The 15,854-nt window shown below is 37.6% G+C and overlaps 1 protein-coding gene across 1 annotated transcript in view; it reads right to left on the bottom strand.

Moving 5' to 3' along the window:
* The window catches only part of LRP1B (LDL receptor related protein 1B), an 875,307-nt gene that overhangs the window by 646,959 nt on the left and 212,494 nt on the right, over positions 1-15,854 (bottom strand). Inside the window, exon 5 of the mRNA XM_030580310.1 lies at positions 12,485-12,647. Coding sequence (XP_030436170.1) covers positions 12,485-12,647 — 163 coding nt within the window. The remainder of the gene's footprint in view (positions 1-12,484; positions 12,648-15,854) is intronic.

Raw genomic sequence — 15,854 nt, 5'->3', positions numbered from 1 at the left:
TCCATGAAAGTGCCCTTACGTATGCGAAAGTTTCGCAGCCACTGCGAATCGTCCCAAACCTGCAAAACTATGCAGTTCCACCAGTCTGTGCTTGTTTCCTTGGCCCAAAATCGGCGTTCAATGGCTAGAACCTGCCCCATTACCAGCAGGATCTCCAAAGTGCAGGGGCCCATGGTTTGAGAGAAATCTGTGTCCATGTCCTCATCACTCTCGTCGCCGCTCTGCCGTAGCCGCCTCCTCCTCACCTGACTTTGCAGGTCTTGCTTCAGCATAGACTGCACGAGAATGCGCAAGTTGTTTACAACGTCCACGATTGCGGTCTTGATCTGAGCAGGGTCCATGCTTGCTGTGCTATGGCATTTGCACAGTTTACCCAGGAAAAAAGGTGCGAAACGGTTGTCTGCTGCTTTCACAGAAGGAGGGGAGAGGCTGTACCCAGAACCACCCGTGAAAATGTTTTTTGCCCCATCAGGCACTGGGATCTCAACCCAGAATTCCAAAGGGTGGGGGAGACTGCGGGAACTATGGGATAGCTACCCACAGTGCAACACTCTGGAAATCAACGCTAGCCTCGGTACATGGACGTACACTGCCGAATTAATGTGCTTTGTATGGCCGCGTGTACTCGACTTTATACAATCTATTTTACAAAACCGGTTTATGTAAAATCGGAATAATCCTGTAGTGCAGACATACCCTTGAGGTTAAAAAAAAAATTATCAAGGGCACATATACTATAGACCCCCACAATAAAAAACAAAAACTCCTTTTCAGTTATTTTTGGATTATTATGCAGTTTTCTAAGTATGATTTGGTCAAAATTCTGCTCCCACTGAAGCTGGACCCATGGATATGTAATATTACTATTCAAAATCTTTTAAACAACCAATTTAATAACAAGCAAATAATACTAACACTCAGAGCAAGACAATATCCATTACACACCTCCACACACCTTGCCTATGGTTTAATTGTGTAATTTTCTTCAAAGAACAGCTAGGCCATCGTTGCATCATTCATCACAGCATCACTTCCTACACAATGCTGCTCCTCATTAGCGTCTCTCCTCCACTTACCCAGACTGTGGCTATGACCACTCTCTACTACACATTTTTCTCCTACTAGCGTAGGAGGCAATACAATTGTCACAGAAGCCAATAAATAATACAATGCCCAAGCAAGCAGACGCTTTATAACAAAATTGATGTTGATTTGGTATGTTGCTTGTACAGTTGTCTATTATAATAAGAAAAAGAAGCTCACAGCTCTTTAGTAAATGAGGAAGAAGATACAGCATCTGCTCATGTCTTTTCATTAGTCTCTTTTAAGATAAAGATAATTCCTAGAAGGCTGTGTTGTTGCTTCTGTAAGGGGACTAACTCTTCTTCCAATACCTTCATTATTCTCCTTATTCCTCTTTAATACATTTGCATTTTGTTATTGCCACAGCCCTGTCCCTACTTTTTTGTCTTCATTTTCAGACAAGCCCAAAATAAATAAAAATAAAAATACCAAAACTTAAATATGTTTTACTTACAATCTCTTCCTCTCCTAAAAAGAACAGCCTTTGTAATTTCTCAATGATCCGTTTTTGCCAGTATTGCAATGTATCTATTATTAACATTTGTCTTCACACTCAAGCTCCCTTTCATTTCCTAGCACCCCATTATGAGGATTTATGTGGCTAAGCACATGGGTGCAAGTGCCAGGAATCAGGAAGAGAGGATGAAAGAAAAATAATGGAAGAATCATTACCACATAAACAATCAAACACCCCCTCAACCATTCTAGAGCACAGCCAGCATGGTAAGCACAAACATTAAGACTGAAGATAAGCTAACCAGAACAAGTTTTATCAGTTTTGCCCTTTGGGGGGTCGTAAAACCTTTACTGTCCCAGCCAGAGCTGGGATAATACCAGTGTTTTCATGCTTAAATCTCTTCTCTTATGCATGCAGTACTCCATCTAGAATGAAGGAAGGAATAAATAGCATGAAACCAACTTTGGAGAAAAATTAGTTTTACACACTTATGCACTGCAACAGTATATAAGCAATTTAGGAAACATATACCCTCCTTTAGACACAGAATTTCTGAAAGTTTTAGAATATTGACAGCATATGCACTATAGTGTCATTTTCTATTCAGCATGTAAAACTTGTAAGAATTGCTTTATGTCATACTACTGACATCATTCTGTTAGAATTTGCTCCATAATCTTTCATTGGTTACACCATGGAAAATTCAGAGTAACACAAGCTACTTTTGAACTGAAAGAATTTGGCACTAAATTGGTATTTCCCAAAGATTTTGTTCCAAAATTTGATGCATCCAGTGCTTGGATTGGTATCAGAATCTTGGTCTTAATGTAATATGCACAACTGCTTTCTTCTTGATCAGAACAAATTTTCTAGTGGAATAGATGGTTAGCTAGGAAGTCACTTCCCAGTTAGCCTGTAAGTAATGAATAGGAAAACTTCTAAGGGCCCAATTCTGCAGTTCTTACACATGTAATTTCAATAGCAGCTTTGATTAAGTAGGGACTGAAGGCTAGGACTATGAAAGGAATAGTAGTAGTAATGATTTTAATGACGTGAAGACATTTTAGAAGTACAGTGAGACCATGTGTCATATCAACTGTGAATTGCCCAAGGCAATCAGACTCAAGGTGGTTTATTTGTTCTGTTATTGTTCACTTGTTCAGCTTAATTTGTTGTGATAGTAATTTGGTAACAACTGTCTGCACTACAGATACCATATAAAAAGCCAGTTGTTTTGTGGGAGCCTCATAGATGGTCCTTCAAACACCTCAAGCAACAACTACTTGTGTTATGCAAATATTACCATTTTGATTTGTAATAGTGTTCATAAAATTTGGCCAAAGTGCAAAATACATTATGCTGTATTCCTCAACCCCTGCCCTGGAAAAGCAATTTTTGCTGGTTAGAAGCTGCCTTTTGTTACAGCAAACACACCGCTTTTGTCATTGTTTACGAGTGCAGAGAAAATACAAATGGTCTTTCATTCCAAGGAAGAGGAATTCACAGTTACAAGACAAAACTATTGTAACAATACAACTGCTGGGATGTTGCAGAGCCCTTCCTGTTACCTGGCAAGCCCTCATCAAGGGAAAAAGTCATTTTCTGCACTAAAATACGGACTAAACTTTCTGCCTGGCCCAGTGGCAGTACAGGGACATCTAAGAGTCAAATTGTTTTTCGGTAGCAACACTTCGGTAAAAATTTATTATTAACTAGTGTCTACATGCTGGGACAGAGAAAAGTTATTTTGACTTCACTTTATGAGAGATGTGATGCCAGTTACTGTGTAATTTGCCTTCTGCTCTCCACAAATGACACAGTCAGACATTCAATCTTCTGTTGGGAGTGTGGGGGAGGGGGGAATCTTTAAATTGGTTTAATGGCAATGCTGAGACTGTCCATTTTTCACGATTTCCTCAAAGTTGTGAGATCTGTGCTTGGAGAAAACAATTTGTCATTCACTATATGTTTTACTATTAGAATTTTCTGCGTCTCTTAGGGTAAAACCTGTTTTGGATCCCATTTTTAAAGACACAGCATTTAGTTATCAAGGTCATAGTAAACATTTGGCTTTGAAGTTATGGTCAGTGACCTCATGCTTAACACAATGTAATTGATCAGACAGACAACAGAAGAGAAACTAGGCAACTTCACATAAAATATTGTTTGACAACTGCATGTACTGGACTTTTCCAAATTCAATCTCTGTGCACTGCCTTGCATAGGGTAAACAGTCACTTTGATCAAGCCATTAACAGTCCTGTTAATGGGTTTCTATTTATGTACAGTTACATAATGTATAAGATATTTTGGATCCTACTATTTCATTGCTGACTGAGAATACTTGCTTTTGATGCTAACATTTTTAGATGGGTTATTTTAAATTTTATCTCACATCTGTTTCAGTTTGTTTCTTTTCATGTTTATAAATCAAAGGATTTTTTGAGCTCATCTGAGGACTAATACAAGTTCCTCTGACATTTTCTGGGTTTGCATTTGCATGCAAGCAATGTCATAAAGCTTCATGGAAAATTGGATGAAAAAAAATGATAATACATGCTGCTTTTGGATATTCATTGAGAATTCACCAACAGTATCATCATTATCAGGCCTGGTTTCTTACTAAGCAGATCTATACCTGTTATACTGTCCAGTAAGGAACAAAGTCTCATAGATGTCTGGGACTTTAAGGAAGTTTAAAAGTGATATACAAAGGAATAAAAATGGTTTCCATCCAAAAAAGGCTTTTTTTTAATTAAAAATTAAAAGAAGAATGTAAGATTACATTTTCTATTTTTTTAACGTAAACTTTTTCCCCCCAGAGGACTCCATGGAGGACCATAGAAATTGGAATTGGAAGTTTCTCAACCTTTAGCTGAAGTGGCAGAGTTCTGAATCTTGCACAGAAGTCTGTTCATTTAAGTGTTTACCAGTCATCTGAATTAAAGAGGTGTTAATCAAAGCAAACAAAAATCAAAGTTTTATACAGTCTGACTAAAAATCCCTTCCGTTCTCAGCTCTTTGGGCTTCACTGTGTTGTTACTTGCCAATTATTCATAGTCTTAAAACAAAACAAAAAAGACATCAGTAGCTGCATTTTAATGCCAAAGATAAAATAATAAAAAAATCCCAGTGTTTTATTAGACATCATAAAGAAATTTAAAAAAAGAGAGCATAAACATTTCTTTTCTTTAAAGGTCACCTTTAAAACTTTTACAGTTATTGTACAATGTATGTTTCTTATAGGCAGCCCTCTGAATTTGCTTTAGAGCTAGAAAAGGCAGCGGGCATTTTAATAATAGAGCTTTATTAAAATACTAATGCTTTTGCTATTTTCAAATTACTATAAAACTTGTCTTTAATTAGGAGAAAATATTGATGTTGGAAAATAAAAACCCACTCATTTAACAACTCAGGGCTCTCTCCCAAGTCCTGTGGCTGTGTCGAAGGGACTGCAGACAACAAGAGAGTAAGACGAGGAAAGAATAAAAAGTGACAGCCTCTACTGGATGTAGGTGCTGAGGTCCTAAGAACCAACACTGTCTAAATAACTCTGAAAGGCAGATGAGGAAAACAGAGCACTATTTTTTGTTTGTTAGGTTGTTTTGTTTTTATGGGCTGCATGCATGGAATACATCCATTTAATTTATATAAATATTATTTATTTCAAGTACTGCCCATCTCGCTCCTTCTCACTATCTCTAAGTCTTTTGAACTTGTCATCTCTAATGAATGTTGTGACTCTCTACTCCAACTCTCTTCCTCAAATCTACTCACATCGCATTTCTGCCCCCTCCACTGTCATGAACAATATCAATGATCTATTCCAGATCAATTCCAAAGGTTTATTCTTTATCCTCCTACCTAGACTTAATCCTACCTCAGAGAACTGGGATAGACTAGACAACCTTCTGAGGGCCCTTCCATCTCTACATTTCTACAATTTACCAGCTACTTTTGACATAGTCTGTAACTCCCTCCTCTTGGGTTCGCTCTTCTTCTGGGATTTTCTTCACGGTGCTCAACTTCCTACCTCTCCAGTCAATCATTCAGCATCTAGATAAGTGTCTGCCTCTCCTCACCATTCCCTTCATTAATTGTGTCCCTCAGGTTCCTGCACTCCCTTCCCACTTCTTCTCTCTCCACATCTTATCCCTGGGACTGATCCACTCTAATACCTTCAACAACCATATTTATCCTGACAGATCCCAGCCATATCTTTCCGCTTCTGTTCACTCTCACAACTCCAGCTGGCTTTCTGACTTCTCCTTCTGGACCTCCTGCTGGCAATTCAAGCCCATCAAGGCAAAAACAAATTCCTCATCTTCCCTACCTTTATTAGCAGTAATGGAGAATAATGCCACCATCATCCATCCTGCAAATTGTTTCCTTTTTCATCTTCTTTCACTCCTCTCACGACAGGCAATCAGTTGTCAGATCTGTTCAGATACTTATATGGCTCTCATCACCATGACATCCAACAGCTGCTTTTACAAACTTCTCTAAACCCACCTATGGCAGGACTCTCTCACTTTGAAGACTGCAGGACCCTACTGACCAGACTCTTATCACTTCCTTACTTCTCCTCCACCCCCCTCTATTAAGACTTTTCCTAGGTGTCTCCCACTCGCAGTAACATTAAATTCAGATTCATTTTTCTTAACCCTACAACTCTGCACAATGCCACCGCTACCTCTCTGTTCTTCTTTACAGTGCCCTTCCCTTGCTGCCTTCGCTGTACACAAGCCCTCGTCCTAAATCATTTTAATTCCTTTCCCATTCTGGTCTACATGCCACCTTCTTCCACACTAATCCTTATGCTGGAAAAGTCTTGTACTTCTTAGGGAGTAGGGCCCAGATGCTCCAATATATTTTGGTACCTAACTTCCATTGATTTAAACAGCTGCAAGCTTCTAAATATATTTGGGGCGGGGGGGAGGGGGAGAGGGTTTGTTGGGCTCTGCAATCAAAATTCTCCTTAAAATTAATTCACTCTCTCAACCATATAAAATAGAATACAGACAAAGTTATTATAAACACTAATATATATGGATAAGTAAACCAATATATGCATATATACATTATATGTGGGTGTACATAAATATGCATATTGAAATATTGAAAAATACATGCCAAACAGATGTATATAATCTTCTCTCCCCTCCTCCCCAAAAAAACAACAAAAAAACAAACAAAAAACCCTATACCTCCCAAGAACAATGATCTCCTGCTTTCCTCTTCCACCTTCCCCACTGCCCAGTAGGGAACGGCTTGTTCCCTGTAGTATGAGGGATTATATCCTCTTTTTTTATTCTAGTTAATGCAACTGTGTGTTTTCATCATCCATATAAATTATCTAATTCTTTTTCAAATCCTATTACATAAGCTCTTGCCCTCCCTCCATAGCTTGTGGCTGTAAGCATTGTTTAATAAAATAATTAGATGATAATATCAAGCTCTTATATAGTGCTTTTCATCCATAGCTCTCAAAGCACTTTACAAAAGTTGAGGAGTTTCCTTAACTCCAGCTTACAAATAGGAGAACCAAACTACAGAGAGATTAAGTGACTTTCCCAAGGTCATATAGCAGACCACTAGCAGAGCTGGAAACAGAATGCATATCTTCTGAGTCCCAGTCCAGTGTTCTATCCATAAGGCCACATTTTTTCAGTTTTAAATGTGCTGCCTTTCAATTAAAATAAATGTACAAAGCAATTACAGGTGTGGTCTCATGAATATGCTACTTGTACAAGGGAAGAATTAGCTGGAGTTTCTGGGGGAAAAAAAAATTTCCTGTGCACAGCAGCAGTGCATTCAGAGGACCACGACTACAAATTAAACCATGAAAACACAATCCATGCCTGAAACAAAAGCATCAGATCTACATCAGTTTGCCAGAGAGAAAAAGATGAAGGAGAACAGTGACAGTTATAGCTTGTGTTTCTCACCCAGAAAAGGAAGAGGTCCCTCCAGTATGATTTATTAATTCTAGGAGCTGGTGGCATGAGCAGCTAAAGCTCTCATTCTGATGGAACTGGAGAGGCAATGTACTATTATGAAACATTTTTTCTCCATTTTTTTCCTGCTCTTTTATTTTTTTTAGTAGGACTGTTCTCTTTTTCCTCCCTAAATGTATTCATCACTGACAAATTTGAATTGTTTATAAAAAAGTACTCATAATATATGGTACTTAATTTTCTCCTTTGGTAAGTGTCCTATAACACGAATCGCAGGGCTATACTGTAAAGTGTGTTGTTCTTTTGGAAAGTAATTAAAATAGAAGATTAAGAGCAGACCTGCATAAAGGTTACATGGTTAAATAATTGTTTTCATTTTTTATTAATATTTTCTCTTCCGTTGTTGTTTGTTTGGAGAATCCGCTTTTCACACTACATTTTTAGAAGATACATGCAGGAATAAACTAATAACGGAAGACATTTCTCGTAGTGGAAAGGCTTATCTCCCAACCAAAACCAACATATTTAATACAAGTCATGCAAGAATTCCAAATATAAGGAATTTGATGGCTCAACAGGTAATGTGATATTAGAGCCGTCTGAAAGCTCAACTCCTACGTCACTCAGTAATGAATGAAGGCTTTGGCACTTTCAGCATCACATGTGAAATGAGTTTGGTGGCTCCAGTCCACTTCCAAGTGCACAGAAGATCATATCATAAAAATATCTACAACTGGCATGCTTGTTGTCCATTTCACCAGTGAAGCAAATAATTTAACAGACAAAATGATTCAACCATTCTCTCATTCATAGAGATGGTCTTCTCCCAAACAGGAAGGAAACACCCTGGCCTGGACAGCACAGGAAGGTTTTTGCCTGTGTTGTGCCCATAATTGTGAATCAGTCAAGGATTACTGGTACATAACAGTACAACTCACGCCACAAAGGCAAACAAGAAGAGAGTTTAAGCTAGACAGTAAGACACTGATCCTGTTCCATGACTGTCTATGGGAGTTTTGCTATTGATAAGAGCAAGCCCTAAGTTCCTCTGCTCAGGGCGAGGATTTTGTATCTTGCATTGTTCTAAGCACACTGTTAGCACTTAAAAGTATTAATATTAATACATTCAACAGTTAGGTATTTGCTATGACTGGAATACAGGTTATGAGAGCAAATACACTGAAGGCCACTGCAAATTGGAGACTTTCTTACAGGAGCACTTACATAATATTTTATAGGAACAGTGTACATTTTATATTTGAATATAAAATAATATGTTTTGTGATATATGTACCAGGTGTATAAATATTGGCTGCTTTTAGATGGTAATACACATACTTTTATGTGCCACAATAACTTTGTGCTCAATTTACAATACAATTCAATATATCTGCACCTTTATGAGTTATTATAACATTTTCAATAAAGAAAAAATAAAACCAATATCATTACGAGACAGATAAGTATATAACATAATATATTGACATAGAAATAGTACTTTGATATTGAAGTAATTAAAAATATATATTTAAAATATTAGCTTGAAATAAAGGAGAAAAGAAAAGAAAAAGAAAAGGAAAAAAAAAAGGCATGTCTCTTGGCAATTCAGAGATACCACCAGAAGAGCAACAGCACCCATGTAAGCACAGACTCACATGACTTTTCCTCTTGGGTGGCAGGAGTATAAAAAAAACTTCCAATGGAGCAGGAGTCTGTTAGGACAGTTGTTCCCAAACATTTAAGTAAGGCAATCTGCATTTTGTCTTTTTTGCGACTACCTCTGCTCCTCTTTCCCCTCCCCTTCCCTTCCCTCTCCTCCCCTTCCCAGTCTGACCCTTCAGCTCTCTTTTTCTTGCTTGCCCAGTCCTCACCTCTCCAACAGCCCCAGCCAGCCCCTCTGTCCCCATGGCCAGGCCACAGTCACTACCAGTCTACTGAGTGTTCCCTTACTTGCTTGAGCAGCTTTCTCCATGCTGTTGCTGCTGCTCAGATCCAGCTGCTCACAGGAAGTGAGAGTGTGCCGGGGGCACTTTTGGGGACCACATGACCCACCTAGACCCTTCTCATGACCGAACGTGGGTCAGGATCCACCATTTGAGAAACGGTTGTAGGACAAGATTGTGGGGACAGGTTGGCACACACATTTTCTGAGTGATTGCAATCCTAGCTAATAGCAGAATACAGCAACTGCTCAGTTTGGAAAGAGTTCCTTTTCCAGTCACAACCTAACATAAATGCAAGAAACAATGCATTTCAAGTTACTTCAATATAAATCTGAGGCTGGAGCTTTAATTTAATGCTATTCGATAATGGGGTGATGCACTTCATCTCTTCCCATGCCCCATAATGGATCTGCAGGAGAGTGAATACAGCTTGAGACTCTATTAACTTTTCCAATGCTCCTCTCCACTTCAGGATGCCACTAAAGGAAGCCCTGGGTCCAGGGATTCCACTCTGCCAGAAATAGGAAGTTTTAGAAGCCTGTGTGGGGGCTATGTCCTCTGCATGGATCTTCTGGGACCTGAAGATTCCATGAAGGAATCTTCCATGGGAAGCTGAACCCTTCTTTGTTCCCTGGGAGGAAAAGAACCCCCTTTCCTACTGCTCATGTAACTATTTGGGGGAGATTTCTGCAAAGGGTATTTTAGAGTTTTCTTCCCTGCTAAGACTCCCACCTGTGGCTTCTTCCACTAGAGGACACATTCTGAGCTTATTGTATTAAGAAGAAATGCTTTAATGTATTAATTAGATTAACTCTTCACCTCATTATTTAAAAAATCTACAACTGTTAAGACACTGTTTATTTTTGCACCAGCTATATAGTTCGATTGATAGATAGATATGACTAATAATGCCTTCTGTATTATATTATTTAATACAGTGAAGCATTTTGGGATACAGTAAAGGGTTATGCGACAGTGTATGAAAGATGCTGTACAAAATCAGGTTGTATTGTGTATGGCAGCAGTGGACCACACTTGGAACACTGCAAACATTTTTGAGCTATGTTTATGTGGAGGGCGAAAAAATACCAGAGTGGGCATGAAACTGTTTCGAGGAACAATGGGATGGACTTGAGCAAAGGAAAAGATAGTAGAATGTTCTGTCAGTGGAACTGAGAGAAGCTTTGTTGCTTTAAAAATATTTCATAGTAGTTTGAAGTCAGATTTACAATGTAAGGAAACTTCCTGTGCTGGCAAGAGGGATGGACAAGACAACATACAAAATAAAAATGATCTCTAATGTGTGAAATTGAAAAAGATGTTCTTGAAAGTAAGTATAGAACCCACACACAATGTACATGTACAATATACCTGACTTCAGTGTACAGAACACTCATTAAATATAAAAAAGGTATTACACTATTCCAATAAATGATACATGACAGAATTATATTTAAACAGCTATCAAAGCCAATGGAATTCTTCAGAGACTAAGTGCAAACAACATGAGGCATTTCTACTCTGAAATTCTTTGCCAAATTGAGGACCTTTGATATCATGACAGTCTAAAATGAGAAAAGTAAAGAAAGATATTGGTGTGCAAAAGGGAGATTTGTTAACATATATGATATTCTACTATGACAGTTTTGTTCCAAAAAGATCTGTGTTCTTTATATCAAGGAAAATAATTCAATTCTGATGTTTTTGACAGACAAGATTATTTAATAACTAGTTTGGAATTCAACTAGCAAATCCAGCACAGAACATGTAAGTAAATGTAGTTGAAAAGGCTGCTGTTAGCCCATTTGAAAACCTCCAGTTCTTTCTTATGAGAATTACCAAACAAATCGGTTTAAATACAACTTCTTTCACTAATGTCTTTTTGAAACATCACTGCAGTCAGACTGAGTCAAGTTTACCATCTGTTGCAAATAGAAACACAGCTATATTCAGGAATTATATTATACAGCTTCCTTTGCAAAGTTTACATGCAAGCTGTTCTAGTCAAAATTAAACCCATTGTGATGATGCATCTTAATATTCAATCGGGCTTTAAGTAAAGAGTAACAAAAGTCCACATATGGATGACAAGCTGTTTCTTCAGTAAATATTTTCGTATTTATTGAGGAAAGGCTTATGGCAGTTTAGGACATATTCCACCAGTCATTTCATACTTAACTACCTGCAGACTAATAAAACAATAACGAGGACAAAACAGCCACTCCAAAAACCTCATTGAAAATTTACATCTTAAACAACATTTCCTCCATGCTCAGTGATGCATCCTATTTCATCATTTTGCTTGAAAACTTTTTCTAGCTGGTAGTGGTTCTAAGGTAAAGGGTTTTTAGTGGCCAGTATTTTAACTGAAGTTTTCCTCCCCAAATGATTCTGAATGTGTTTATGCAATAAAAATGCAAATCCAGATTGTTTATATATATTTCACTGACTCCCAATAGGAGCACACAAAGAGAGTCTGCTCCAAAACATACTAGCGATGAGGTCCTAATGCCCCTAGAGATTAGGGAGTAAAATATAAGATGGTTGTGAGATTCCTTTTCTTTATATTCTAAAAAGGGTTGAATGTCCTGGAGAAAACTTGTGAAGAGCTAAGGTACTTTTCCATTTCTCCTGCAACTTTAAAGTCACAAAAACATATACTATTATTAAAATGGTTCAACAGTTACTTGTGACAGCTGAAGCAAGACTGTTCAATGTACATGTTGCCTATATAAATTATTGTTGTACTTATTTTTTACAATAAACAGCTCAATAAATAACTGCAAATATTATGTCTCAATACACCTGAATGAAATGGGCGTACTATTTACTCTCCTAGAGAGAAGTAGCATTCTTATCACATTGCGATGTCTTAAGGAAGTTTCATGAACTAATAATTAATCTGTCATTTAAGGTTTATATTAGGTAAATGTGTGGCCTGAAAACCACAAGCACTGAAATAAAACATAAATGTTTTAGATTTTTTTGCATGCAAGTATGCATTGTATAATTTAACACGCATGTTATGTGAACAATACTCTTACCCTGATGTTGGATCAACAGCTATTGCCTTAGGGTTTTGAAGATCAAGATCAATCAGGGTAATGCACACAGTTCCATTGTGATTACACACAAAGATTCTGTCACTGACATGATCCACAAAATAAAAATTTCCAGTGAGCCAGTCGATTGCCATTTGTTGTACATCTGCCAAAGGAAAAAATGAGATTATTAAATCAAAAGTGCAAATGCAATATGAATAACTGAATTGTTGGCTATTCCATCAAAACAGATGATGTAAAATTTTAAAGAGCTCAAGATGTTGTTATGATTGGAATATACACAATGACTTTCATTTATTCCTATGGCATATAATAAGCAATTCAGTTCTTGAGTCAAATATTAAGAATGGTGAATGACTTAGTATCTGTCCTGATAGCTTTGTTCCCTTTTAAGTAGGGAAGACCCAAGTACAATTACAAAGATCTGGGACTTTCAAATATATGAATTTATTTCAGCTGGGTCAGGCATTCTGATTCAGACTCCTTTATTTTAAACTGGGACACTACCATCATTTTTTAGTGTTATGCCCAGAAGCAACATCTCTGCATGAGGGTGCTTTTATGAAATATAGAATACCATGAGAAACACAGAAATGGATAGCTGTGTGTAGACAGAATTACAGATACCAGTGGAGCAGCTGGTTTCAGAAAGTTACCACAGTTTTTTACAGATAAATTTGTGTGATGGAAGATGTAACATACACAACTGTGGCTCTTAGATTATATTGTTTATTTAAAAATGATTAACAAAAAAGGTTGTGCTGTAAGTTTAAAAACCCTCATGTAAGTTTCAAAAAGATGAAAAAGTTTATTATGTATAAATTAAAGAAGTTATGTATTTTAAATGAAATTCCCTTACAAAGATTCTGAAAAATCTGAGCTGTAGACTTTCTGGTTTTACAGCCAGAGTGGGTTACATCAGGGGGAAAAAGGGAATTCAGGTACAGTAGGGATTTATAATGAGATGATTCTTTTAAATCAGTGGTTCTCAAACTTTTGTAGGGTGACTCCTTTCACACAGCAAGCCTCTGAGTGGAACCCCCCACTTATAAATTAGTAACACTTTTAAAAAATATTTAACACTATTATAAATGCTGGAGGTGAAGCCAACAATAGCCAGTGCAAGATACTTCGGAGGAAATGCATAGAACAGATAATCATCAAGTGAACAGACAATCAAGTGATCAGCCATCCCTCGCTTCTGGCAAAATAGAGACTAGGGATGCTCAGAGCATGGTGTTGCATCCCTGCCCATCCTAGCTAATAGCCATTGATGAACCTATCCTCCATTAATTTATCAAATTCTTTTTTGATCCCTGTTATAGTTTTGGCCTTCACAATGTCCTCTGGCAAGGAGTTCGACAGACTGACTGTGCGTTGTGTGAAGATATACTTATTTTTGTTTGTTTTAAACCTGCTGCCTATTAATTTCACTGGTTTCACTGACCCCTAGTTCATGTATTATGTAAAGGAGTAATTTCCTTATTCACTTTCTTCACACCAGTCACGATTTTATAGACCTCTATCATATCCCCTCTCAGCCTCTCTTTTCCAACCTGAGAAGTCCCAGTCTTTTTAATCTCTTCTCATATGGAAGCTGTTCCATATACATAAACATTTTTGTTGTTCTTCTCTGTACTTTTTCAAATTTTAATATATCTTTGCTGAGTTGGGCCAACCAGATCTGCATGCAGTATTCAGGAAGTGGGCATACCATTATGATATTTTCTGTCTTATTATCTATCCCTTTCCTAATGATTCCCAACATTTTGTTCATTGTTTTGACTGCCGCTACATGTTGAGTGGGTGTTTTCAGAGAACTATTCACAATGACTCCAAGTGTCCTTAGTCCCAGATTTGGACCTTAGCGTCCAAAATATGGGGGTTAGCATGAAAACCTCCAAGCTTAGTTACCAGCTTGGACCTGGTACTTGCTGCCACCACCCAAAAATTTAGAGTGTTTTGGGGCACTCTGGTCCCCCTGAAGAACCTTCCCTGGGGACCCCAAGACCCAAATCCCTTGAGTCTCACAACAAAGGGAAATAATCCTTTTTTCCCTTCCCCCCTCCAGGTACTCCTGGAGAGATACCCAGACACAAGCTCTGTGAAACTACACAGAGTGGCTTCCCCTCTCTGTTCCCAGTCCTGGAACAAAAAGTACTTTCCTCTTCACCCAGAGGGAATGCAAAATCAGGCTAGCCAATTCAACACACACACAGATCTCCCCGATCTCTTCCTCCCACCAATTCCCTGGTGAGTACAGACTCAATTTCCCTGAAGTAAAGAAAAACTCCAACAGGTCTTAAAAGAAAGTTTTATATAAAAAAGAAAGAAAAAATACAAATGTTCTCTCTGTATTAAGATGATACAATACAGGGTCAATTGCTTAAAAGAATATTGAATAAACAGCCTTATTCAAAAAGAATACAAATCAAAGCACTCCAGCACTTATATTCATGCAAATACCAAAGAAAAGAAACCATATAACTTACTATCTGATCTCTTTGTCCTTACACTTAGAAACAGAAGACTAGAAAGTAGAAACTACTTCTCCAAAGCTCAGAGACAGCAGGCAGAGAGAAAACAAAGACCCCAGACACACAATTCCCTCCACCCAAAGTTGAAAAAATCCGGTTTCCTGATTGGTTCTCTGGTCAGGTGTTTCAGGTGAAAGAGACATTAACCCTTAGCTATCTGTTTATGACACCAAGATCCCTTGCTTGAGTGGTAATAGCTAATTTAGAATAGACAGTTGTGTCTACTCTATTTGGCCAAACAGTAGGAGCATGAAGAAGCTCTTATAATAAAGACACTTTATTTATTTTCACCCAAATTAATATTTCTGAGTCTTCTATTGGTGTTGATCGCCTTACTGAAACTGTAATGTCATTTATGACACTGGCAGCATGAAATCCTTCGGTAAGAAAATTTAAACCAGTTCCTAACCTAGTTTCATTATAATAAAATAACTTTATTTTCTTTAAATATTTTAAATTTTAAACCCTAAAATACTTTATAATTTAAAATTAATTTGCAATGCCCTCTGGTGGGCTCCACACTGTTTGTAACAGAAGTGGTGTCTTTTTCAGCAAGAAAGCTATTACCAACATACAGGCCAGAAATGGCAATTGTAATTAAAATTGCATTTCACAAGATAAGAATTGTTTCCTTCTTGTTTGTACTTTTAGATTCTTGGTTTGAGAGCAATGGGTAGAGTTTTCCTTGAAACAGGTGTTCAACTGTTCACCATAAATGCACTTACTGTATCAGGGCATGTAATGTGAACTTGATACAGACAGACAAATTGAAGACAATTTGAGTTTGTGGCAATAAGAGGAGGTTTATGAAATAT

Source organism: Gopherus evgoodei, chromosome 11, assembly GCF_007399415.2.
Source record: "Gopherus evgoodei ecotype Sinaloan lineage chromosome 11, rGopEvg1_v1.p, whole genome shotgun sequence".
In the NCBI taxonomy this organism is placed as follows: domain Eukaryota; kingdom Metazoa; phylum Chordata; order Testudines; family Testudinidae; genus Gopherus; species Gopherus evgoodei.
This window is presented reverse-complemented; position numbering and strand designations above follow the sequence as displayed.